Below are 27613 nucleotides of genomic sequence, written 5' to 3'. Positions count from 1 at the left end.
TTTATTTTTCATACAGTTTTAATTACAAAGAAACAAAATCAGCAATGTTACAAAAATAGATTCTAACACAGAAGCAAAAGCTAATAATATTAATAATAAACCATCAGTCATCATCAAGGAAAACACTAATTACATGAGTCAATAAACCTGAATCCTCATTAACCTGAAGAACTTTGTGTTCACCTGTATCACAGTTTCATCACCTCGTTACTCTGAGCTTGAGTTTAGGAAACAGTTTGTTACTCCAAAAAAAAATAATTATAAAGTTTGTTGACGCATCGATTGTGAAAATCTATCGATACTGATAATTAAAGTCAGTCAATTTTGTTTTTTGTTTTTGTGCAGGAAAACAAAGGAACTTTTTTTTAAAAGAAAGTCTGTGATACAACCTTTAAGTTAACCTCACAGGAAAACATTTAAAAAAAAATTCCAAATTATTTTTATTCTGTTTTCATAATATCCTGATATTTTTTATATTTCTGTGAACACTTCGACACATTTCTCCTTCAAACAGCTTATTTATTAAAGTTTCTGTTGTCCAGCTGACTGACTGGTTCATCTCTAAAAAGTTCACTAATAGATTTTTTGAGCATCAAAACATCAAAATGTATTTTAGTAAAACAAATTAAACTAATCACAGGAGGAGGTGAGAGAGAGAGAGCTGCAGGAACATCTCACACATGACAAATAATAAATCTCTGGAGAAACATTCTGAGTCTCTAAATGTGTGTTTAATTAACTGCAGCAATAATTTCATGTAAACTAACAACTTAAACTTTAATACTCAGTGTTAACTTTATAGTATCGATAGAGAAGTGGGACCACGGCTGATATATGTGTAATAATAATAATACTAACCCACAGATCATCAGTGAATCTATCAACAGGTTTAAATGTGAATGAATCAGAAGATCATTTTGAAGCTTCATTGCTGTTGATGTGAAACACAATTCTGATGCATATATGACGCTTATACGTCTCAGTAGTTATCAAAGTGTTAAACATCAGCAGCTTCACGTCGTCTAATGTCTCAGTGTTCAAACTGTTTTCAGGAAACGTCTGCTAACATGAGCCGTCACTGTTAAAGAGATAATATGGACCTGCTCTGCTTTAACATGTCTGAAAAACATCAGACCAGTGTTACATATTTAGTTCTTACATTGTCCAAAATGTCTCCAACAAACCCAGAGAGTCTGTCGTGTTAATCAAGGACACAGTTTGTGTTATTTGGTCGCCATCATATCCCCTTTGCTCATGCCTCAGAGCCGTGGTGTCTGTGAAAGCTGTCATGAATAAGTTTTTCAAAATAGAGAGAGAGGAGGGATGACATGCAGCAAAGGGCTGTTGGTTAGAGTCAAACCCTACACAGCCTTTGTACATGGCTCTAACAGCTGAGCTAATGGGTGCCCCATACATTAACTTGCATCCATTTTTAAAAACACATTTAGATCTTGGTTGTTTTTAACTAAAGGTTATAACTGGATAAAGTTTTTTTTAAACATCAGACATCTGGATCTGAAGTTCAAACAAGCCCCTGATGTGCTGAACTGCATCTGAGAAACACTTTTAAAATGAAAAGTCTTTATTCAGTGTTTTTAATCAGAGGAGGAGAGCTCTGTGGAAAATTCAGTTCCCAGTAAAAACCTCCTGAACACCTGGATCTTAAGTTGTCAGAGGAGAAAAGATGAGTGGCATCTCGGCCCTCGCCCCTGCTGTGCCAGACTGCATTGGAGAAATACTGGCTTTTAATATGAAGCTGCATTCTTCAGTGTTTTACTGGTTTAAATCAGCTGGTGTGTTTGTTCTGGAGAGGAGGAGAGCTCTGTGGATAATTCAGCTCCTGGTAAAAAGCTCCTGAACACTGAACCATGAAGGAATCCTAACCAGGAGAAACTGACTGCAGTGACGACACTGCTTTGTCTTTTGTTCCTGTTTTGATTGAGAGCAGAAGAAAATTATATATTTGAAGTTCCTCTCTGTTACACAATGACCAAAGTCTGTGGTTTTTATCTTTGGACCAACTTGATGTAAATATCTACTGACTCAGATTATGTCATGACACATGACTTCAGGACACTTTTCATCATCAAGTATTTTTCCTTTAAATGATAAAAAGTATTCAGATAATAAACGATCTGCGTCATGTTTTAAACAGCTGAAGAATTTATGTGAAAGAGAAAAGTCTCTTGTTCTTGTGGCCGTCCTGATGAAATGTCAGCAGCCACTTTTCAACCTTAGCAGGCTCCTGTGAGTCCAGCTGAGTCGTGATGATGTCACAGCGGCTCTAAGCGGTGGTTGCACAGAGCCGTGCCGTCACCTCCAGGTCCAGCAGAGCCATCTCCCTCACCTCCTCCAGCAGGGAGTACAGGTTGGGGCTCCTGCTCTGACAGAACTCTCGCTCCTCTCTGGAGAGTTTGGGCCGGCGGGCCGCCTTCTCCTGCGCCTGCTGGGACGCCTCCTCGGCCAGACGCACCACCTCCTGCACCAGCTGCGAGCGGCCCTGCGAGCGCGGCTGCTGAGGCTCCGTGCTGAGGTGGGGCTTGTTGCTGATGACCTCCAGGTTCAGACTGTCTGCGTGGCAGTGTGTGGAGCGCACGGAAATACGAACCTGCGGAGTGAAGAGGACTCACGTCACAAAATGTCCTCCATGTTATCAGTTAAATTACTGGACATAAAGACGACACAGATGTGTGACTCACAGTGATGTGGTCGAACAGTGTGAAGGTGGAGGTGCCGCAGATGGAGGTGGTGGTGATGTGGTCTGAGTGGCGTCGCACGGAGCCGCTCTGCCACTCGCAGCTGCCGTCCTGTCCCACAGACACCACCTGACCCTCTCGGTTCCTCAGGTACACCGGCCCTTTGACGCCGTACCTGCAGACAGAGCAGCTGAGTCACGACTGAAGGAGCCCAAGAGTTTATTACACCATCAGCTGATCGAGTTTCATCAGGAGTGAGAAAGCGATACGACCACAATGTTTCTGTCTCTGTTCAGACTTTTAAATTCAAACACTGATGATATTAAGTTTCTTAGTTTCTTACTCTGGGACGAACACCAGCACGCCGTTGTCTCTGATGGAGTAGATGACGGCGTTGGCCACACAGCACGGATCCGTCTGAGGGTCTCTCTCTTTGAAGAAGAGACACTGAAACAGCTCCGTGGACAACTTCTGGGCCTGCTGGGCTGCCTGGAGAGGTCACACAGAGGTCAGAGGTCATACAGAGGTCAAAGGTCACACAGCGGTCAGAGAGTTTATTTAATATGGACAGAGATGATTCACCAAGCAGCACTGACCCTGTTCTTGTTGTTGATGTGAAGAGCCATTTCCTCCAGTTCTTTGTTACTGGCTAAAGCTTTCCCAGGCTCCGCCCCCCTGTCCATGTCGATGGCGGCGGTTAGAAGGCGGTGCACCACGATGTCGGCATAGCGACGGATGGGTGAGGTGAAGTGTGTGTAGCGATCCAGAGCCAGACCTGAGAGACAGAAGGATCGTCAGCACCGAACGCCTGCAAACATTTTGATCCTCACTGTTGAACAGGATGTTAACATGACACAACAAACCGTAATGGTAGCACTGGTCCTGGGAGTGGAGACCAGTGGAGAAGTACTGAGCCTGTGACATGGCTGTGGTGGCCATCATCCTCAGCAGCCTGTTCACCAGCGGGTCCTGTGGGTCCACGGCTCGGTCCAGAGAGTCAGCCAGAGCCTTGTTGGTCCTGCAGGAACAAAATCTTTTCACCACAAACGTGCGTTCACAGGAGACAGACAGAGTGACGAATCATCTCCGCCGTGTCGCTGAGTGAATCAGTGTGACGTAGATTAAGCTTCATTATTGTGTTGTTGTTTTTTAAGGGGTTTATGTCATTCTGTCGCTTCACAGTGTTTGTTATGTAATCAAATCCAAACATTCCAGTTTTGGTCTCAGTATATTTTCACCAGCAGAGAGCTGAGTGTTTTTCATCAGTCACCTGGTGTCGATGGTGAACCCTGCGGCCGTGGCACAGTCTACCAGCTGGCTGAAGAACTCCTGGCGTGGCGGCGGGTGGCGCCTCAGCAGGGCCTGATGAGGGAAGCTCTCCTGGATCTTGCGCGCCACCCAGTGGTTGGCGTAAATCATGCACTCGGCCACGGTCTCATGGACCTCCAGAGGCTGACGGGGGACCAGAGCTGTGATGTTCTTCTGCTCGTCTAGCTGGGCTCGAACCTGAGGAGGGGCGGAGGAACGGCTTGATTCAAAGGATGTGAGAACACAGAAGACATCATGTCTGTATGTGATAATATAACCCGAAATCTTGTTGGTTATATAACTTCAACACTGCTAATACATCATATGTTACTGTGACTGGGTGATGGCAGTGTTTTTCTTTTTGTATTTCACTTCTTACCAGCCTTAGTGAAATAAACTGTGTTAGCGTTCATCTTAAAGGCCTCCAAACAGAGACTGATGTAACACTAACAATCAGGTTTATGTAGGAAAAGATTGGAGCTGTCAGGTACAGGAGGAGAGTTCCTAGAGAACAAATGTCACTAATGTCAACGTCTCAAAAACCAAAAGTCTTCAGCGTTTACCCGAGCAACCTGAAAACACAACACCTCTGGCCACAGAGGGATAAAAAGGAGGAGAAGCAGTCATACCTCCACCCCCTCCAGCTCCAGCGCTCCTCCCCTGTCCCTCTGCGCCCGCAGGTGTCTGGCCACATGCGTCAGCAGCTCCAGAGCCTGAGTGAGCTCGGCCAGCTTCGCGTCCTTCTCCTCAGAGCTGAGCTCCTTCAGCTCCGGGACCTCCGCCTGCTCCCCGTTGAGGAGCGCGTGGGCCAGCTCGTAGTGGAGCTGGTAGGAGGAGCGGATCAGCGTGCGGCCGTACCACACCTTGTTGACGGCCAGGGTTTGTGCATCCAGCTCCCACATCACGCTCATCGCATACCTGGGTTTGAGAGACGGTGTGTTTTAATGTGTGGTGATAAACTCAACACCTTCAGAGTGTAGAGACGGTGAGTTCACTGACCTGTCGACTCCTCCCAGCAGAGAGCAGAGGTCAGCGCTGAGAATGGCGGGCAACATGTCGTACCGGCGGTCTGCCAGGTAGTACGTCGTAGCCCTTTGAACGACACACAAGAAGAAGAAGTCAGGAGGGACGACCTTTGCATCTTAAAGACACACTGTGAAAACACACATTTCCTCATATGTGAGACTCAATATTCAGTTTGGTTTTTCCACCTCCTCATCATCATCTTCATCACTTTCTTTATGACTAAAGCTGGCTACTGTTCATCAGTAATTATTGATAAAGCTGTGAAATAAACAAGTCATCTTTTCTCACGCATACATAAATTAATGTTCTTCACAGTGAGAAGTATCAAATAATAAAATAAAAAGAAGTCAACTTTATTTCTTTGAAAGCCAGAGAGACAAGGTGCATTAAACATTACACTACAAACTACGAAGGACAAACACAGACATGGACCAAAATAAAAAGACACAAAATGACTGAATTAAAAATAAATGTATGTTTTAAAAAGAGTCGGCCTGCGAGGTCGAGTTTTAAAACTCTGCTGAGACAATAAAAGCGTGAAGCTCTCAGTCTCTGGATCTTCTGACAGCGTCTGGTTGCTGGAGCTCAGAGGGGTTGGAGTTAAAGATGAGAAATAAACTGCAGAAAAACATTCAGACTTTTACTGAAACCAGGAATCTTGAACCGAACAAGGCGCCGATGGACTCCAGCCTGTGCTGAAGATATGTTGTCTGTGGTTGCTGCTCATTTTAGCACCAACTGCAGACGGGGATTTTCTGTATCGTGTCTTAACGCTGCGTTCACATGGAACCAGACCGACAGCAAACCTCAGATCATTTTAGTGGACGAGAGCAGGACGGTAATATCGGAAGAGGCAGTGAGAGAATAGCAGCAGCAGGAACAGAGACGACATCACCGTCCAAAGTTAAACTGTTTGAACCTTCTGCCGTCCTCCACTGAGCAGGGAGCTGTGGCTGGAGCAGCTACGTGACTCTGAGACTGAACTGAGTGAATCAATACGCTGCACGCAGCTCTACCAGGAAATGAGATCTTTTAAACTGTCATTTGAATTTGTGTTAATTGTTGCAAACGCAGCGTCATGGAGAGACTGAATAATGAATAATGTGATTTACTGCAATGTTTGGATTCAAATTTATTCACTACGATGTCGTGTTGTGACAAAGTTTAATTAACCGCTGTGTTGTTGGGTTTGTCCGGTGCTGCTGGTGGGCGTGGTCTGTATGGGCGCGTCATGTGGGCTTCAAATAGGAAGTGGCTGCAGTTACACACATCTGTCCTCCACAGCTGAATTTACAACCAGGTGTTTTGTAGCTCCTTCACACGAGGAGAAACTAAACTCATGTTTCCAGGATCACTGACATGCACGAGTCCTGGTCAGTACTGAGCATGTGAAACTCGACAGAGATGAGGAGGAAGAAATCTTCCTCCTCATCTGCTTCTATCATCAGGTAAAGCAATGTGTTTAATTCTTCATCATCACCTGCTCCATCAGGCAGGTGAGTGACTGCCGTTCTGTCGGACTGTTTGTTTTTCCCGTGCAGAAAGTGTCCGTCTGCTGTCTCCCTGATTCCAGGGACAGAATAATAGAGTCCATTTACGACACAGTGCTGAGACGTTCACAGGGTGAAGAGGAGCACACTGATTGATTTTCAGCCTTGAGTTATACAAACAGCTCAAAGTTTGGACGCCACAGTGTCTTCACTTTGTTTCATGTCTCGTCTCTCATGAAGACACAGACGTCCTGTTTTTGGTCTTTTCAACTTTTTAAGGCTTCACTCCATTTTTATTTCAAAGTCTGTCTTCGTTCTGAGAAACTCCTGATTCAGCTGCACGTTGAACTCTTCTCACCGTCAGAGATGCTGCTGTGACTCTGAGTCAGTGTGTCTGTTACTGCTGCTTCTTCTCTCTGTGTGTTTTCATGATTTAGAGACTTTGCAAACTCACAGAAACTCAAGAGTGTGTGACTGATGCAGCGTTGTGACCTCGTCTTCATATTATAAACGGACCCCTCACCTGGTTCGAGCCTCGAGGTCAGTGAGCGAGCCCTCGGTGACGAAGTGTGTGACGTCTGCGATGTGGACCCCGAGCTCCAGCAGCTTCCCGCCCGCGAGGCTGCGCACTGACAGCGTGTCGTCTACGTCCTCGCAGCCCTTTGGGTCGATGCTGAACACCAGGTGAGTCTTTCTGAGGTCCCGCCGCTTCGCCACCTGGACGGGATCAACCGTCCATGGCTTCTCTGGAGAGTTGACGGGCATCTCTCTCAGCTGAGGACAGACAGACGGACACAGAATAAATCTCACAGCAGCAGCTGATGAAAAACACTTGCAAGATAAATGTGACACTTTCTAATGTCACAATGGAGGGACAACTACGCAGGTTGATTTTAGCGCTGCTCATCGTGGACTATATTGCTGTCATTGTTCATTTTAGTCAAAGCATACAGTTTGAAAACGAGGCAAACGCGGCTCCAACTAGAAAACAATGTTTTGATGCATTGGATGTGCTGAATGTGCATATTAAGGCAGTACAGGAGGAGGTGCACATTAATAATCCTCCAGGACTGTAACATGCTCATGTTTAACCCAAACAATGTGTCATGTGACTGCAGTTGCTTCACATCCAGGTCGGAACACCTTCTCACCACAAACCAACCGCACCAGAGTTCCTTTGGAACCGGACTGAGACCACCTCTTCAAGAACCGCACTGAGGGGGCAAACCAACTGGAGTTTGATTGAACCAAACCAAACAGGGCAGGTGTGAAAGCAGCCAGTCTTGAACGGTCTCACCCCCTCTGACATCACAGAGCTTCTCTCCCTGTATCATGCTGTGAGAAGACTGAGATCATCTGACCAAAGACTTGTGTCTGACCTGAGATCCAGGACTAAGAGTTACAGGGACAGGACTTTCTTTATCTCTGCCACTCCGCTCCCACCGTCTGATGCTCCTCCACCACTGAGAGTCATCTTAAAACACACTTTCACTCACTCGTCCTGTCACCGTCACTGTTACAGTCACACAGTGGTGACAGTATAAAAACAGGGATTACAGAGGGATTTCTCTGCTTCCTTTTGTTTTTGCTTTTCTCTGTGTGTGTGCTGTAGGAGCACTATGGATCCACTCTGTTTGTGCTTAAAGTTCTGTATAAAGTTGACTTGACTTGAACTTCTGACCCCAGGCGCCTGATCATCATCAGACCGACAGCTGATTGGTTCTGTATGAACTGAAAAGGGAAGAAGACACATGCAGCTTTGAGGCTGTTGCACCAGTCTGTTACTACACACTGAACATTGCATCTATTCATCATGGTGTCCTCGTCAGGTAAGAGGTCTTTACCCAGAACACAAGCACCTGTACACTGTATGAAAGAGACTCTTGAGAGTTCAGAATCGCGGCCTCTGACCGTCTTTTTCAAAGGTTCAGTATTATTGGAAGTTTTCTTTTATAAGCATGTTTATATGAACACTGAGTGTCTCTCAGCAGAACACAGTGTGTCCCTGAGGTCTCACAGACAGGACGAAGGCCTCTTCATCCTCATAAACTCTCTGGCTGGTTACCTGCCGACCACAGACTTTAGATCATTCAGTGTCTCAGAGACCAAAGAAAACTGAACACGCAGCAGCTGAAGTTTTTCAAACAGAGTTGTTGGAGACCAAAAATATTGATCAAACAGTTGTTGTTGTATTAATCAGCTTGTTGCAGGTTTTTCTGCCTCAAAGTGTCAAAAAACAAAACTTTAAATTCAGTGAGTGTGTGTGTGAGTGTAACTTCCTGTCTGACCTGTGCGTCTGAGAATGGAGGCACGTGGATGCAGTTCTCGATGAGGATGGTCTGGACCTCCGTCTCGAGCTCTCCGGCCCGACCCAGCACCCGCACGCTGTGGCCGTTGGGATAGAGCGACGTGCTTTCCCATGAATCAATGCGAACCACCACCCTGTGGTCCTGAGGGAGAGGAGACAGAGACAGGTGTTTTTTAAAGGTTCAAAGAAATACTGAAATAATTAAAGACAGAAAAACAGCTGATCATCAGTCACATTAGTGTTTAAATCATGTGAGTTTCTGACTGAGTCAGTTACGGCGAGTCGTACCTGCAGAGCGTCAGCCTGCTGCGTGCTGATGCGGATCTTGGGGATGCGATGGTCCCAGGGAATGGCCAGGATGCGCTGAGAGTTCCTGCTCTGGGACGGAGGCCCCTCCCTGGGAGGAAACGTCACCACATAGTCCCTCCAGTTCCTCTGCAGGATCCCCACAACACGGCCTGCAGGTTTTAATATCACACGTCAGTTATTGTGTGTCCTAGCGTGGAAGGTTTTTAAACTTCAGTGTTTTGCGACCATTTGTCAAAATTTTAATTTCTCAGTGTGAGATTCTTCCCAAAATGATCTTGTATATAAAACTGTTGTGATAAATGAATCTAATCAGTTAAAGACATATACGTGTACAGTTGCAAACTAAATGATTCAACCCACATTGCAAATTAGGTTTGTTGGTTTATTTCTAGCTGTTTGCAATAAACACATCAAACAGAAACAATTTAAATAACTTAACTAACATTAACAGGTGGTTTCTCCAAGTTCAAAACAAAATGTCTAGCTTTACCTTCCTGACTTAAAAGCCAAATATTCATTTAAGTTCATTTAAGACCTGCAGATATCCTGGATCCTGATCCTGCTGATGGTTTAGTAGTACAATATAATTTGCAGTTAGGAAGAAATCTGGGTGTAAATGAGGTTATAAATGAAGTGCACGTTGCTTTTGGGTGAAAACACTGAATGCAAATATAATTTGTACGAAAGAAAACCTTAAAAATGGAGCGCTGGTGGCTTAGCGGTAGAGCAGACGCCCCATGTACAAGGCTGTTGCCGCAGGGGCCCGGGTTCGACTCCAGCCTGTGGCCATTTCCTGCATGTCACTCCCCCTCTCTCTCTCCCCCTTTCACGCTTGTCTGTCCTGTCAGTTGAAGGCTAAAATGCGCCAAAAAAATCTTGAAATAAAGAGAAACCTTGAAAATAATTTTCCCAGGGTTCATTCAAAGATGTTTTTTTTTAATCTCACCAGGATGAACTGGATGAACGCAGTGTTTTTTATGGCAACATGATCGACTAAAAACCTCCATCTTTCCTCCTCTAAGCTTGAGAGAAATCTGTCCCCGAGTTTTCGAGATGTCTGGACAGAAAACAGCAGCAGAGTTACTGAGTTCAGTCTCTACAGACGGTCCCACCTGTCGGCATGGGTTTACTGTCGCTCTCCTCTACGCTCTTCTCCTCCGCCTGACCCTCCGTCAGCGCCTCGTCCTTCGCTCTCCACTCGCTCTTTCGCAACAGCTCCACCACAACCACGTCACCGTGCACGGCTCTGTTACGATTCTTTCCTCCACACACCAACACGCCCAAACTCAGATCTGAAGAAAAAAAGAAGTGTGGTCAACAGATCAGCGAGACGTTTGCAGTGAGTGACAGTTAAATGTCTCTGAGCCTGGTGTGTGTGCTTCCTGCAGTGTGTACCTGTGTTCTTAGTGGACAAACCCTCCGTCATGACCGTAGCTTCGCTGTGAGCTCGGTGCTTACTGATGTTCAGAGTTCCCTGAAGGAGAGAGCAGAGAGACACATAAACAATCCGGCTGTGTATTCACTCGTCTGTTCGGGAGGTTCAGATTTACTCAGCTCTCTTCACAACTTCTTGAGGTGCATTACTGAGCATGCCCGCAGCACTGGGACTGTCCTTGATCGGCTCAAGTGCTTCAGAAGATGTGAAACACTCCTCTTTTATTTGACTCCATCCTTGACCCCAACATGTTCCCTCCCACTGAAAACACATGTTGAATCACTGCAGTGTCTCTGAGGCTGGGGGCTGTCTGTGAGGTGAAGCCGGGCACAGTTTGTGTTTTTACACAAACATTTCAGGAAGTGTTTTGTTTTTGTTGACGGCTGCTCTGAGGAGAGACTCACTGCACATGAACCCGGCAGGTGAGCTGTACCTGGATGTAGCGGCCAGACTTGATTCCGGCCTCCAGCACCTCAGCGGGCAGATGTTCGGTGTACTCCCTCTCCGTGCCTTCGCTCTCCTTCTCTTGTAGCGCCTGGGAAATGGAGCCGTACAGATCATGTGCCGCCTGCAGCTCCGGCCAGAAGTTCTGCAAATAATCCTGTCAGATAGAGACACACACAGCAGAGAGGACATGTCAGGGAGAGATAAATAATAACTGTAGTCATGGGTCAGGGTCTGAGCTGTTAGGTGATGATGGGACTGTACTGAATTGTTTGAAACTTTATTCGTAATGTTGACATTTAAATTCTAAATCAGCATTTAAATGCTCTACGTTGCATGTCCATAAAGTTGGTATATCTGCACACTTACAGATAAAAACTAGGCTGCACTAAAATGATTAGTATTATAATATTTGTAGAATCAGAGTCAGAGGTGGCGTTGAAGGATCTTTTCTGACATGTGGGATCCAAATCTCGTGTTCACAAGGATGTGACGGACAGACGCACAACTCGAAAACAATCCAGACACAGCTATTGCCAGTACGGAGACACAGAAAGATGTAATTTTCGAAATTCACAACATGTTTTAATCTAACAAAATATTTGTTGGTGTTTATCCTTTAAAAAAACGTCATTTTCACTGCGGCCATAAAACAGTTTGTTCTTCTGCTGGCTGCACACAGAGGGAGGCAGCACCTGTGATAGCAGGACGCTCTAACAGCACAATAAATTACATTATTATATGTAAAGAAAGGACTTTGGTTTCCTTACAACATTAGGGGCACATATGAAAGAGGCGGGTTAGGATCCTTCTTTAGGACATTCAGAGCATCAAACATTTAATTTTCTGCCTGCTGGTGAATTTTTATGCAACAATTTGTGTCTTTCTCTCCGTCAGTTTCTGATGAAAATGACTTTCATTTCATCAAAAGTCTTCTGCTACTTTAACGTGTTTTACTGAGGGGTGATGCACATGTTTTGTGTCCCTGTCTGTGGAGACAATCTTTGGGCATCACAACCCCCACAAAATGTGTTTCATTATTACAATTTGATCCATTTGGTCCAGTAACATTTGGTGAGTCTAGACGAGTCGCATGATTCAGTCATTAATCCCCACTCACGTTACCGAAGCGCTAACAGGAAGTAGCTGCTCAGCTGGTGGAAGTCTCTGCTACACCTGCTCTATGAGCCCAACAATGCAGAAGATTCAGGTAATTTTCTACCTGGGAAGTTGAACTTTTCTTGGCTTCATGCGCCACTGAGCAACTTTCATAGGAATGAATGAGGCCCCGCCCCCGGCGCTGTATCCAGGTTTCTTCATGAAACAAGTTTCTCTCCTCCTCTCTGAGAGCACCGTCAGCCTTCCACACATCAACTGACTGTCCAACATCAAACACTGATCTCCATGACGACCTGACACGTGTTAACAGGTAGACAAATAAATCACTGCTCCTTTCTCAGCCTTCACCTCGCAGCTTCTCGTGCTGAAACAACTGTTGGTCGAACACAAACCACCTCATCACAACCTGTAACCTGCGCAGTGAGAGCTGATGTCTCCTGACAGTTTGTTCCTTCACTTCTCCGACAGCATATTAGCTGTCCAGCAGCTCAGTGGAGCGACGTGGACGGATCATACACGGAGCGTGGCAGAGCAACACAATGAGACACCACTGAATCACTGCAGCTCTGTGAGCAGTCCATGATGTGCTGGTGTCTTAATGAGGTTCAGGATTGATGAGCTAATTAAATAGATTATTGATGCAGATGTTTGACGGTCTCTGTGGACCTCAGTCTGTCGGCCTGTTGACTCACACGCTTCCTCCTCTCTGTGTTACACAGATACACTTTATTGTCTGTCCCAACAGTGACAGGAACTCTCCTTTGACAAGGCTCAACAACCCACATGATTCACATTTAAAGGAGACTGTTAAAACTGACTAAAGCAGGTTAAAGGTCAGTGTCTACTTTGCAGGCCAGTGGAAATTTGTACCTGGTGGCAGTAACTGGACGGAGTGGTGGCAGGCTGCGTGCGGTCTGTGATCATGGCGGCTTCCTGATCACTGAGCGGTTCAGACAGAGGAGCGTTCAGGAAATCTACAACACCATGACAACTGGACACACTCCACCTACTGAGGAACATCACTTAAAGCGAGCTGCCTTGGTCCATTGATATTCTCACTGTACCTGCTGACACTTGGTGACGTCATTGGAGAACACAAGGTCTGTTTCCATAGTTACGTGGATGACACACAACTGTGTGTCTCTGCTGAACCAAACAATGCAGCCATGAACTCCATCACTGCCTGTCTTTTGTCAGCGAGTAAATGGATAAGTCATGATAGTTTTTAAAGATAAATGAAGACAAATCTGAAGAATTTAAATCCTTGGATTAAATCTGAGGTGACGGGTCGTGGTGTGATCCTTGATTCAGATCTAAGCTTCAAGTCCCACATGAACAAGGTGACGACAGCATCATGTTTCCACCTCAGAAACAGAAACATCACTCAGGTACGACCAGTTCTCAGTGAAAGAGACGCAGAGAAACTGATTCATGTCTTTATCTGAAGCCGACTCAATGACTGTAACAAACTTTTTACTGACAGACTTGAGCTGGTTGAAACTCTGCAGCTCGACTATGAACCAGAACCAAGAGGAGAGAGCACATCAGGCCAGTCTGAGCTGCTCTGCACTGACTTCCTGTTACATTTACAGTTGATGTTAAGCTCCTCCTCCTCCTTGTATACAAAGCCCTCCATGGACTGGGACCGAGCTACATCACTAACTCCATTGTTAACTCTTTGCCTCCAAGAACACTGCGATCATCTGCTGCTGGTTTATTGGAAGAAGATCAGGGACGCAGCGCCGTCAGTGACGCCCCAAAGTTATGAACACACGACCTTCAGATATCAGAGAAGCTGCTCGCTGAATATTTTTATCTGTTCACTTTAGACTTTAACTCGCTCTGACTCTCCTCATTCAGCTCTGACACTCTTTGTTTTTACGCTTCACGCTGCTGCAGCCATTTAAAATGTTGTGTCTTACTTGATTTTATGATTTATAGTTTTACAATCTTGTGATTTTTATGTCTTTTTATGATTCATTTCATCTTATGATTTAAAGTCTGTGTAATGTTCATTATGTCTGTTTTCATGTGAAGCACTCAGTTCTTACACTGCCCTTACTGTGAAGCACTTTGTGCTGCATTTCCTGTATGAAAAGTGTTATAGAAATAAGTTTATTATAATTATCATTATATGGTTGAAGGCTCAAGAATAGCTCCTAAATCCAAATTGGTGGGTCATGGTCCAAAAGTGGGTCGTGGGTCCATCCTGATTGGACCGCAAGTGACTCGCAAAAAAACACTTTATTTTTAAGTACAGTGAAGAGCTTTTATTTTGAAGTACTGTTTCCTGCTGTAGACTAATGGACAGCTACTTAACAGAGACAGCAAACTAGCTCAAGGACATGTCCAATTCCAAGTATGATGCTGAATGTATTAAACTGTTTGGACCTCAAACTACTGACTGAGAAGAAATCTGGACCCTGTGGTTGGACCAGTTGGAAGCACTGGGATCTATGGTGGAGTTTTCTGTTGTGTCCGCTCTGCACTCCAACTCCACACAATGGATTCAAAATAAACCCCAGCTGACGTTAAAGAGCCGACTGTAGGATCAATGGGAGTGTGAGGGTGTTCACATCATCAGTGGGCGAACAGCATAGGACTCGTCGCCCCCTCTGAACAATGCAGCAGGACAATGACAGGCCTGAACGCTGGAGCTTTAACCTCACAGCTGTTTGTCAGTTCACATCCTACAACATCTAAACGTCTCACTGTCCACATACTTATGGACGGGACTGCAGCTGCAGAGACGAGCCTGACGTGGTGTGAGTGGCGATGTGTCGGTCACGTACCTGGACGGAGATGACGTATACTCCAGAGTTGAGGCTGCTGTACTGATCCACGGCCTGCTGGTCCTCTGTGATCATCACCACGTCCATCAGACCTGCCAGGTGGTGATAGTACCACACTGCTGCAGCGTACACACACCTACACACACACACACACACACACACATCAGATGATGCATGCAGACAGCTTGCCTGTTAAAGCCCTAAACTTTGATATTCTGTGTTTAGTTACTATTAGCATATAAATGATCTGTACCTGTACGTGAACACACACACACACACACACACACACACACACACACACCATTTACTGCTCTGTTTACTGTCCTGTGTCTGCACTAAACTCATTTCATGACAGCAGATTGTTCCTGCAGCCTTTAAAGTCAACTCAAAAAGTTTGGAGGCAACACAAACTTTGTTGGAGCACACACACACACACACACACACACACACACACACACACTGTCCCTGGTGGAAGATGACCAACAGGAAAGAAATGCGGCGATATCTCTGGTCATGGCTTTAAAACAGTGGTCCTACATCACACAGTGACACAGGTTCAAGGATGGCTGTCGTCATGATCATGTGATACACGACAGCCTTTATGTTTTTTATTTTAATAATACTTTTTGAAACATTTTTTCTGACATTTTCTTAATATTTTTTAGACATTTTATTACCATTTCTTTCTGACATTTTAGTAATATTTTTGGACAGTTTTGTAAAAAAAAAAATTCTGACATTTCATCAACCTTTTTGTCAGACATTTTAATAACATCATACTGGTTTCAAGGTATATTGTGATATAAAAGCTGACAATGTGTTCATTTGCTTATCTACAATATTCAAAATCCATCTGGACGGAGACTCTCTCCTTTATTTGAGTTAGTTTCAAAGAGGAGACTTTTTACACAAACATCCATCAACAAAATGTTTTCAGGTGTGAATTACAGTGACAGAACGTTTGTTCAACCAACAATAACCTTCTGTTTTCATTCCTTTAAAGCTCATAAGATAAATTCTGTGATAGTTTCTGAGACAGTATAAACGTCATACTGTAGAGGTGCTAGCGTGCCGTGCACCCATTTGATCCTCTGAGGCTTCTGTCAAACAGACCACTGACCAGTGTTCAAACCTGCAGGAGAGATTTCCTCCACTGTTCACCACATCCTGATGCACTTAAGAAATAAGTCTAATTAATGAAGTGTATAATAAACGTCTGTAATAAAGTCTCAAGTGCGCTCTATGATGTTCGACCTGTTTTCCTGCTGAATGGAGGAAACACATCTTTAGAAAGAGTCACTGAACAGACCCTGTGACAAATGTGTCAGATACATATTTCACTGATGCTTTTGTAAATATCTGTGAGTCAGACTGGACTCAGTGTGCAGACGCCCACTATTACAAAGGATCTTAGACAAAGAACATGTTGGGGACCCCCGACTACACCGCACATTATTTCACTGATTGGTCTCTGTGACGTCTGTAATAAAGTCTCAAGTGCTTTTTGATATTCGACCTGTTTTCCTGCTGAATGGAGGAAGCAGTCTCGCTGGAGCCGAGTCACTGAGCAGACCCCTGTGACAGACAGCTGAGGGCCCACAGTAACATATGGTTCTGCACCAGCAGCCTGTTGACCAAGTTGAGCTGAAGTTGAAGTGAATTCGGGGTTTATACATTACTAAAGTGCATTTTTAAACTTTCATCTGAAATCTGCTGACGGACCCAGAGGAACCTGAACACCTCAACACTTTTACAGTCCTCACTTCTCACACAGTTCAGGGACACTGAGAGTCTACACTCTGGGAAAGTCACTTTGTTTCTCAGGTAGTCGTCGGTTCAGCCAAGAAACAGTCTGAAACACAACTGATGTGTTCACACTGTTTATACAGTTACTGTACGAATTAAACATACAAGATATTTGTGTTAATGAGTGGTCGACACATCTGACCTCAAATTTCATAAATGCTGTTTAATAATTATGTCAGTCTTTAAAGCTCCAGTGTGTCGGAAGGCAGGAAATGGAATATAATCTAATCAGTGTGTCATCAGCTGACAGTGAGAATAACTGTGATCTTGTTACCTCAGAATGAGACGTTTATATCTACACAGGGAGCAGGTCCTCGTCTACAGAGATCACCATGTTGCACCGCCATGTTTCTACAGCAGCCCAGAGCGGACAAACCAAACACTGTCTTGATGGGGACATTTGTGATTTTGTATTTAAGCATTGGTCACTGTTATTAGCAGCCTCTCCGTGATGAAAGAGTGGGAAAAGCACAGATTTTTTTTTTTACGTGAAACATCTTTATTCAGTGTTTTTACCCTTTAAATCAGCTGATGTGTTTGTTTCTGAGAGGAGGAGACCTCTGTGGATGATTTAAAACCCCCTGAACAATGAGCACTGGAGGAATTCAAACCAGGAGAAGTTTCAGCTGGTTGTAATCTGCAGTCTTCACCACTGGACACCACCAAGTCCACCTAAATCTAACACGCTGTTCCTTTAAAGGCCCTGAGACATCAAGCTGACGGTCAGCCGTCAGTTAATGTCGGACGGAAACGGAAATGAGGAAAGTAAACAAAGAGCTGAAGTCCAGAGGGAGTGAGACCAAAACCAACTTGTTCCATCAGGTCAGATTATTTTTCTCTTTATCAGAAACGTTTCCTGATGGTTTGTGTTATTGTTCACTGGCGCATGGTAAATATGCTCTGATTGTGTTGTTAATGTGCTAACTGGCTAACTAGCATCAAGACGCTCTTCCTGTGTTTTTGTGTGCAACTTTTTGGCTGAGGCGACGTCAGGTGACGCAGCAGGGGGCTCTTATTGCTGCCAGTTCTCTGAAGTGGGTTTGGTGTGTGTGGGCCGTCAGATTGGAAACTGCATTTCACAGAAACACCTCAAATTACAAACTGAGTGAATCACATCAGTTACATCAGCATTGTTGTATAAATCCCTCTGATTGTAAATAGTTTAAACACTAACTCTGACACACATGCAGTGTTCCTCCATGTCTGCAGAGAAATTAAACACACAGATGTTACAGATGTTTCCTAGCAACTGATTTACACATGACAAAAGTCTTCAGCAGACATTTCTCACATCTTAAAGTTACAATGTGTAATTTACGTGGTTGTTTATTTTTATTAGCAAATATCAACTATTGCTTTCATAAATACATATTTACTAGTGTAATGTGTATTGTGTGTGTAAGTGTAATGCAATTCACATACAAATGGAAGCTTTCTCATAGGCTTAGAATGAGTTCTCTATATATACACAGGCAGGGTGCGGTCTGCTGGAGGCTTGCGTCGCCATATTTGAATACAGTGGCCGAAAGGGATATACGCGCTTCGCCTTTCACGTTTACCTAGAACTTGCTGTCACTGGAGACAGAGAAGGTGAAGATCAATCTGGGGCGCTTCTGCGTGAACCTGCTTTGTGCTTTTATGATTCTGTCGCACTTTAAATGGAGGAGCACACACATGTTTTGCCCCGTAAGAGGGAAACCACGCCACCAAATAAAAGAAAAAGATCAGATAAGCGAGGACGGGACAAAACGCGAGTGAATATCGGCGTTGCTTATTCCAGGTGGAAAGAACTCGTGAAGGAGGAGGATTTCACAAGGGATGCGGAGGCTGCCTGCTTTCTGCTAGACAGGTAATTCAATCTGATATTTTAAAATCATTTTGGCTTCATGTTTGCAACTACTTTCCCCTCTCGTCTAAGTTCCAGTGACGGCTACGTTTACGTGCTAACGTTATCCTAGCCTTGGCTAACGTTATCCCAGAGCTACCGCTAAATAGTTAGCCTAGCCTACAGCCTAATCTGTTGATACGTCTGGCACTGCTGCGAAGGCTGCCACCCTCTCCTCCTCCTCTTCCCTCTGGGTTCCTGCACCGCCTCTACCCCCTCGCCCCCTTCCTCTCCCTGGTCTTCCTCCTCTTCCTCATCTCCCTGTGTCCTGTGGAAGAACACTCTGGAGACGCATATATTATAATCGTACCAACCTATATTTGCCACACTGTGCCGTGACTATCACATAAAACGTGTTATTTTAGCATCACTGTGCTAATGTTTGCTCGTGTTACCAAAACAATTAGAAATAAAACACTCCTAACATGTATCTCACAGATGACATATATCTCACTGGTAAGCTATAACATATCGTAACATGGTTTAGATTCCTAAATAAATATTCACCTCATCGCTAGATACTTTTTTTTTTTTTTTTACTACTTTTTGTCCTACGAGGCCACCGTCACTTACCCGACGGGAGGGGTGAGTGTGTGAGCGCTGCAATCTAGAATTTGACCGCTGATGTCATGCCATTTTATAATCTACAGTTGTTATTTAAATGTGTCTGATACATAATTAATCAACATTTATGTGAATATAAGCGTCAGACTGGACTCTGCAGGTACACAGTGTTTTAAAAGATCTGGGGCAAAGAAACTTGATCAGGACCCCTGACTACACACCACATCATGTCACTGCTTCTCTTCTCTCTGTGTTCTCTGGGTACCTGCATGACTCACGCTACTCTCAGCTTCACCCTGAGCTGCTGCGTCTGACTGACTGTACCTTACCGTACCTGTGATGGTGTTGGAAGGTCACTGACCTGGTGTGCCACCTGTCCTGGCTCTCCCCCTTCTCTCGTGGACAGTAGGAATACTCCTGGAACTCGTTGGCAAACAGCACGCAGTCGTGTCGAGGGTCTTTGAGCAGGTTTCGCAGACGGTTGTACTGCCTGCAAAGACACACACCAACAACTGAACAGATGCTCTTTAAGCTTCAGAAGATAATAAAAATAACTGTTTGTCATATTTGCTGAAATTATCCCTGGATCCTGAACATGTTAAAACTATATTTACTGCCCCACGGTTGTATGTCTCCGCCCTCCAGCCCCACAACTGCCCATCACGCTCCATTCTACCCTCAGTCTTGAGGCAGTAACTGGACGTTTGTGTCAAATACGTAAAGAAATTCCATCAAGGTGTTCTTGAGATATCGTGTTCACAAGAACGATACAGATGAGGTCACACAGACCTTGACCTCTGACTATTGCAAACTAATCTTCTCATTGTTGAGTCCAAGTGGACATTTGTGCTACGTTTGAAGAAATTTCCTTGAGGCATTCTTGAGATTCACATGGGACTAACATTCGTACGGTCAGATGGACAGATCCCGGGCATGAGCTCTGCACACCCAAAAATGATGCTTCAGCATGTGGTCGTGCACTTTGGGATTCTGAGAGGACTGAAAGTGTGTCGAACACTTCCTTTAATGCAGCCCGTCTGCACAGTTATTCTTCAGGAGAGGAAACATGAGCAGCAGAATGTGAACTGAGGAGCAGCTGCATCACAGTTATTTCTTTAATACAGCAGATAAGCCTATAATGCACTTTACTGTAGCTTCCTTTATTTATTGGCAAAGTTATGAAGAAACTAAAAGGTCATCCAGTGTAAACACACACACACACACACACACACACACACACACACACACACACTGAGCTCCTCCTTCCTGTGGGCTCTGAGTGTTGAGGTGAACGGAAACCTGCAATTACTGACACAGTATGGCATCAGAATCTGCTCCACCAGCTGAGTCTACCTGACGTTATCAAAAGTGAAGCCTCATCATATTAATGATGCAACATTTTGGAACGACGGCGTAAGCACAAATCAAACAGAAAAGCAGCGGCCATGTGGGACTCCTTATTTACGGTCCTCATCACGTTTGTCAAAAGTCTCCTGCGTGTTCATGTGGAAGAGGTTTTTTCAAGTGGCAGGCTGCCTCTGGTTTCAGCTTCGTCAGCACAGCTTTGATATAATGAGGCTGACCCCGACACACTCCTCACACACTTGTGCAGGAAGGTCGTCATTAGAGGCTTAATTCAAACGCAGCCTCAGGAATTAAAAGGTCTCGACCACAGGAGCCGTCCTGTTGCCTTCAGGGTGCCTGCAGCTGAAATTTCTGTATTCGCTGGTGGAATAATAAACCTGCTGCAGTGACCAGCGCCGCGCCTGTTCAGACATGTGATCATACACAGCTGAGTGCACGGCTGAAAAGACTCATGACCACTTCCACCCACACATGAATGAGCCTCGGTTATTAAACGACACGCTGTGCACCTGTTCAGCGTGTCACTGTGAGCCTACCTGCGTCCTTTGCTGTGCTGCACGGCCTGGCAGGCGGTCTGCGTGAAGACGACGCCCTGCAGCTCTCTGAACTCCAGGATCTCCAGATAGTCCACCACCACGCCGACGTCAGGGAACACATAGTGGGTCAGATCTCCTGGAAGCACCTTTCCATCTGAGCGGGAGGGAAGCAAAGATCACTGATCATTTCCACCGTCACTAAACTTCACCTCAACACTGACATGAAGGCTCGATCCTTGTGTTCATGTTGTCACAGTGACGACTAAACGGGAACATACGCAGTTTGGCAAACGAGCACAAGGACTTAAAGTTGCTCTCATTGGCTCCTCTCAGCTGTTTCAAAGCTCTGCTACAGGATTTTCATACCTAATCATCTATATGCTGCTGTCAGGGTGTGTTTCAGCTGCTCTCTGTGATCATGTGGAGTTGCCCCTGTTTTTTTTCTTTAATTCTCCTTTTATTGAGTTATTTCAAGGTCCACAGGACGACTTCATCACACTCAAAGGACTTAATAGCCTTATCTCTCCAGGCCTTCTGTAGGACACATTTACAGCAGAAGGTAACATTAAAAACTGAGTTACAGTTTATTGTACAGAAGCCAAAATGGACCAATAAAGTGAATGTGAATACAGGTGAACACAGAAAAACAAAAGGAAACCGAAGTTTACATATGGAAGCAGAATGTTGAGGTGTGTCTTTGCTGTAGTCTAATCACTGAACGCAACAAAAGCAACAAAAACAAATAAATGAATAAAATAAAATTCACACTAGGTGACACAAATTCATCTTAAACAAACGCACAGAACGTTCAGGTGGAACATGCTCCATCTATTCTTCCATCTTTCCAAAAAACTATCTTGTTGCAGTCTAAGAGATAAAGTAATCCTCTCCATTCTAAAGACATCATATATAATGTCAGACCAATCATCAGCTGTAGGTGTTGCTGGTTTTAGTCACCTTCCAGTGATGCCTTTCCTGCTGGCTGCACTAAGAATCAAAACTAAATGTCTCTCTTGAGTGGTAACATTGTTCAAAGGCAGGGTCCCCAGATATAGGGTCTCTAGTTTAAATGTCCATCTGAAATACTTTTTACAAAACTGTATGAACGTCCTGCCAGAAAGGGATTAATGATGGACAAGACCAGAGTGTGTGACAATGACTGTCATGTTGTCTCCAGAGACTGTGTTGAAAAGGAGGAATGAAGAACCTGATGAACAAAACTTCCATGATGCTGAACCTGTAATTTTCCTCTGTAGTTCACACAACTCCTCCCGTTCCTCCTCTGTTATACTTTCGTTAACTTCCTTTTACCATTTTTACATTACATTTTGCTGGTTGCACACCCCTATACAGTCTGGAGACGTTTTTCTGATTTGAGTTCAAATCATAAGCCTCTATGAAGACTTTAATATCATATCATCCACATACGTTTATTTATTTACCTTCATTAATTGCGCAGTACGCTGCCGAGCTTAAAGGAATCTTTAGAAATCACTATTACTCAAGTTTTGAAGCCGTGCTGCATTTTCAGATTTTGAAAACTTTTGGCATTTTAATGGTTCACTTGTGGCATATATTGAGATCATTTTTGGGTTTTACATTGCTTGTATTACAGCTGTATATTTTTATCTTGTATTGTTGTTCTATGTTGTCTGTCTGTAACGTACGTTGCCTCCTGTCTCGGTCAGGACACTCTTGAAAAAGAGGTTTTTAGTCTCAAGAGGTTTTTCTGGCACCGCTGGCCAGAGGGTGTGTTCCAACTACAGGGGGATCACACTCCTCAGCCTACCTGGTAAGGTCTACTCCAGGGTGCTGGAGAAGAGGGTCCGGTCGATAGTTGAACCTCAGATTGAGGAGGAGCAATGTGGTTTTTGTCCCGGACGCGGAACCGTGGACCAGCTCTTTACCCTCGCCAGGGTGCTGGAGGGGGCATGGGAGTTCGCCCAACCAGTCCACATGTGTTTTGTGGATTTGGAGAAGACTTACGACCTGTCCCCAGGGGCATCCTGTGGGGGGTGCTCCGGGAGTATGGGGTTGGTGGCCCCTTGCTAAGGGCCATCCAGTCCCTGTACCGGAGGAGCGTGAGTCTGGTTCGCGTGGCTGGCAGTAAGTTGCACCTGTTCCCGGTGAGGGTTGGACTCCGCCAGGGCTGCCCTTTGTCACCGGTTTTGTTCATAACTTTTATGGACAGAATTTCTAGGCGCAGCCGAGTGGTGGAGGGTGTCAGGTTCGGTGATGGGAGGATCTCGTCTGCTTTTTGCGGATGACGTGGTCCTCCTAGCTCCATCAAACAGTGACCTCCGGCTCCGGCTGGGATGAGAATCAGCACCTCCAAGTCTGAGGCCATGGTCCTCAGCCAGAAAAGGGTGGATTGCCCACTCCAGGTCGGGGGGAGAGGTCCTGCCTCAGGTGGAGGAGTTTAAGTATCTCGGGATCTTGTTCACGAGTGAGGGTAGGATGGAGCGGGAGATTGACAGGAGGATTGGGGCGGCGTCAGCAGTGATGCAGGCGCTTAACCGGTCCGTTGTGGTGAAAAGGGAGCTTAGCCAGAAAGCGAAGCTCTCGATTTACCGGTCGATCTACGTTCCAACCCTCACCTATGGTCACGAGCTCTGGGTAGTGACCGAAAGAATGAGATCGCGAGTCCAAGCGGCCGAAATGAGTTTCCTCCGCAGGGTGGCTGGGCTCAGCCTTAGGGATAGGGTGAGGAGCTCAGACATCTGGAAGGGACTCAGAGTAGAGCCGCTGCTCCTCCTCATCGAGAGGAGCCAGTTGAGGTGGTTCGGGCATCTGGTAAGGATGCCTTCTGGACGCCTCCCTTGGGGGGTATTCCGGGAGTGTCCAACCGGGAGGAGACCTCGGGGCCGCCCCAGGACACACTGGAGGGATTACATCACCCGGCTGGCCTGGGAACGCCTCGGGGTTCCTGCGGAAGAGCTGACGGAGGTGGCTGGGGAGAGGACTGTCTGGGCTTCTCTGCTGAGGCTGCTGCCCCCGCGACCCGGACCCGGATAAGCGGAGGACGACGAGTACAACGAGTACGAGTACGGTTTTTTTTTGGTTAAATAAATAAACAAAAACTCGTTGCTGATGCAGACACCTTGAAACACTTTTATATTTGTGCCAATGCCTTCACCTCAAATACAGCAACAGTTTTTATTCCATAAAAATTTCTGTTGTTGCATTTCTGTCCTACAGCAGCTCAATCCTCAGCAGCTCATCACACGAAAGACAGAGACTTTACAAAGATTTAAAAAGAGGTGGGAAAAAAACTCAGCACAGAATAGTGTCACAATATTGTCTCGATACATGAACATAAAGTATGGACTTATTTTATTATATAAATTATTAATATTTTAAATGTAAATTAAACTTTTGGTAGGCAAGTGGAGTAATAAAATCAAATATTTTTCAGTCAGATATATTTTACTGCAATAAACTGAACTCAAGTCAGATGAACAAACTGAAAACTTAAATCTTATCAGATCAAACAGATGCTGACACAGTTTCCTCTGGGGACACACATCTCACAATAAAACAATCATATCGCATCCTGACTTTAAGCATCATTATAATATCGTATCGTGGGACAGACTGCACGACAACCTGTCTCAGCTTTGACTAATGTCACTGCTGTGATGCCACAGATCACCTTATAGTTTAACGTTAATCCTCGTATAATCATATTTATATATGTCAAACACCTCTACAGGGTAGAAACTGTTCGTAAATCAAACGAAATTATAGAGTGAATATAATCTGCAGTAACATACATTTAGAGACAGAAAGGTATTTTATTATTTATTATTTCTCTCTGTCACTGTATATAATGTTTTAGTGGTGCTACTGTTTCCTTTGAGCTGTAGAATTATTTGTTTAGATATACTGAGGACACTTGTTGTCATTGTAATTATTTCCATTAGTAGTTTTATTGGTGTTAATTTATTCATTTATTTTATTTGTGAGTTATATTTAGTAGTTTTCCTGTTTTCTTGTATTTGTGTTTCTTCTCGCCCTGGATTTTTCATTATATATATGTTTAACACCTGCCTGATGGGGACCCAATTAATTAATTAATTAATTATTCCTGAAGGAAATGTAAGCATTAAAGTGGACCAGAGAGCTGTCAGTGAAATACATGTAAGGAGTTAATGTAAGGTGAATTATGTGATTATATAAAATACAAATAGAAGATGAATATATGAACAGAAGCAGGTGGTGTGTGAGGCTGACATGGAGGCAGCAGTAGCTCTCAGGATTGTGTGTGTGTGTGTGTGTGTGTGTGTGTGTGTGTGTGTGTGTGTGTGTGACAACAGTGTGTATCTTCCTCTTCCTCATGGATGGAGCCAGGTTCACAGTGACCTGTCGCCCCTGAGCTGCACCACCATCAGCTGCAGTGTGTAGTCTGAGTGACATACACTCAGTTATCTGTGTTATTGTTAGTGATCAGTGTGTACCGGAAGCTGCGGTGTGTATTTAGGCGGTAGTTAAATATTAGAGTACATTAAAGTCAGTTGTCCCTGTGTTGTTGTTATTGTTGTTGGTGATGTGACTGTACCGTTACCGTTGTCACAGTCCGCCTGACACCGGGAGCTGTAGCACGGAACCCGCTCCCTGAGGTAGTGTTCACGGACCACCCGGACCTTCCGGCCCCGGCAGCTCTTCAGATGAAGGATCTTCTCGGTCTTGATCATCCTCAGACCTCAGCAGGAGCCATGTGGAGCCGCTGCTTGCCGACAATCAGCTGCTTTTAGTCCCAGGGCGGGAAGAGACACTTGTAAACAACACAGGCACAACTTCAGGGAAGTGTTTGAGGCACGCAAGCTGATGACGCCATGACGCAGAAGCGGGACGTTCTGCTGCGGCGTTCAGGTGCAGTCGGTTAGTGTGGAGAAATTATGAGCTGTCATGATTGAACAGAGCAAAACCCAAATTTACACGAAATATATAATCGGGTGAAGTGAATGAACTGTGAATCTGAAGTTATTAACAATCTATCAGAAGAAAAATAATCGATGGAGGCGGTTAATAATCGGTTGTTAAGCACACACACACAAAAAAAATCAGTTTAATTGGATGAAGTGCAGGTGGTTTTTCCTTGTAAAATCCAAGATGGCGGACTCTAAAACTAACTTTATGCTTTCTCTGAGAGCAGTTACAAAGGAGAGACTGCTGAGTAAAGTTTAACATTTAATCTATTTAGCAAACTGACAGATATAATCTCAAAAGTTGTCAGAACAAATAAGGAATACAACACCTGCAACTTCAACTCAACAGGTGGAGGAGAAAGGGACGGCCATGTTGTTCTGCTGGATGTGTGAGTACTTGTTAGCTAACATGTTAGCCATGACATGTTAGCTTAATGTAGTGGTGGAAGAAGTCTCAGATCCTTTACTTGTGAACAAATAGTGATACTACACTGAACCACAGTGCTGGATATACATGTGGAATAATGCCATTAATGTATGAATGATGTGGAATATTTGAAGTTTGTTTTTTTTAACCTGACACTACACTGCAATGCTAGCTGTAATGTAGGCTAACAGAAGAAGGTAAAGTGATAGGAATAGTTGAAAAAGCTGAAAGAAGTTTAATTAGTATGAATGTCATTTAAAAATTGGAATGAGGAATAACGTAAGGGCTGCTGAAATACTGACGCTACGCAATGCTGGATTCAAACGTTGAATAACACCACTAATGTATGAATGATGTGACCCAGAATGAACAGAGGATGAGAACATTTTAAAGTTTGAATGGAGTTTCTACGTGAACGTATGAATGAGGAGATAGGAGTTGAAAATGGTTGAAAAAAGCTTCAGATTTGAACATTCCTCCATTCAATCTTCCGAAAAATGTTGAATATTTCGGGAAGTATGAAAACTACAAGCACACCATGTCCTAACTGAACTGAATATTTTGATGTTTGGAGTTTCTATTTTGTAAAATGTGGAAGGAGTTACGTGGCGAAAATTACAATGGTTTAAAAAATAAAGCTTCAGAGGAACATACGTTGTGACTGCTTCTGCTTTCACAATAATACTGTTACAAGTAAAAAGTCCTGTGATCGAAATATTACTTAAGTAAAAGCACCAAAGTATTAGCATCAAACGGTATGAAATAAGGCATTATTTTAATTTAAAATACTTGATTTGTGATGCATTAAGACCTACATCACTTTACTGCATTATGTTGCAGCTGATAAGTGGGGAGCTCATTTTGATTACTTTATCTGAGGACTAGGTAGTATATTGACATCATGATATGAGTCTAGATATTATCTTGGATTTTGGTGATATGGTAAGTGTTATCTTTTCCTGCTTTTAAAGGCAGGAATTTTCTGAACTTAACAAACTGACTGGATGTAGATTTCTCCATGTTGTTACCGGCTTCTTCTTCTCTTACACATTTAATGCTATTGGACTTCCGGGTCAAAGCCCGGGGCGGAAACTGTGGAGCATGCTCAGAGCGCCTCGGCCAGTTTGGGTCTGACTGACTGTATACATGCAGGAGTCACATGATCTGGGTGTGTT

The 27613-nt window shown here is 44.4% G+C and overlaps 1 protein-coding gene across 2 annotated transcripts; it reads right to left on the bottom strand.

Annotated features, from left to right (window-relative positions):
• On the bottom strand, window positions 1-25913 carry dis3l (DIS3 like exosome 3'-5' exoribonuclease). Of its 2 annotated transcripts, none has more exons than XM_049563578.1 (18): window positions 25642-25913; window positions 21084-21237; window positions 19544-19672; window positions 14928-15063; window positions 11006-11173; window positions 10533-10611; window positions 10250-10429; window positions 9117-9286; window positions 8809-8970; window positions 7044-7294; window positions 5004-5096; window positions 4634-4922; window positions 3967-4202; window positions 3560-3714; window positions 3293-3471; window positions 3040-3185; window positions 2700-2871; window positions 1-2608 (listed from the first exon to the last, which is right to left on the bottom strand). In XM_049563578.1, the coding sequence occupies exons 1-18, from the start codon at window positions 25775-25777 to the stop codon at window positions 2285-2287; spliced, it is 3159 nt and encodes a 1052-aa protein (XP_049419535.1). In that variant the 5' UTR covers window positions 25778-25913; the 3' UTR covers window positions 1-2284. The 2 variants fall into 2 exon arrangements, with proteins under 2 accessions (XP_049419535.1, XP_049419544.1); XM_049563587.1 differs by having other exon boundaries at window positions 25648-25913.
• Window positions 25914-27613: the final 1700 nt, after the last annotated feature.

Source organism: Epinephelus fuscoguttatus, linkage group LG2 (genome assembly GCF_011397635.1).
Source record: "Epinephelus fuscoguttatus linkage group LG2, E.fuscoguttatus.final_Chr_v1".
NCBI lineage: Eukaryota > Metazoa > Chordata > Actinopteri > Perciformes > Serranidae > Epinephelus > Epinephelus fuscoguttatus.
Note: the sequence above shows the minus strand (reverse complement) of the source record. Positions and strands in the feature narration are given on the sequence as shown.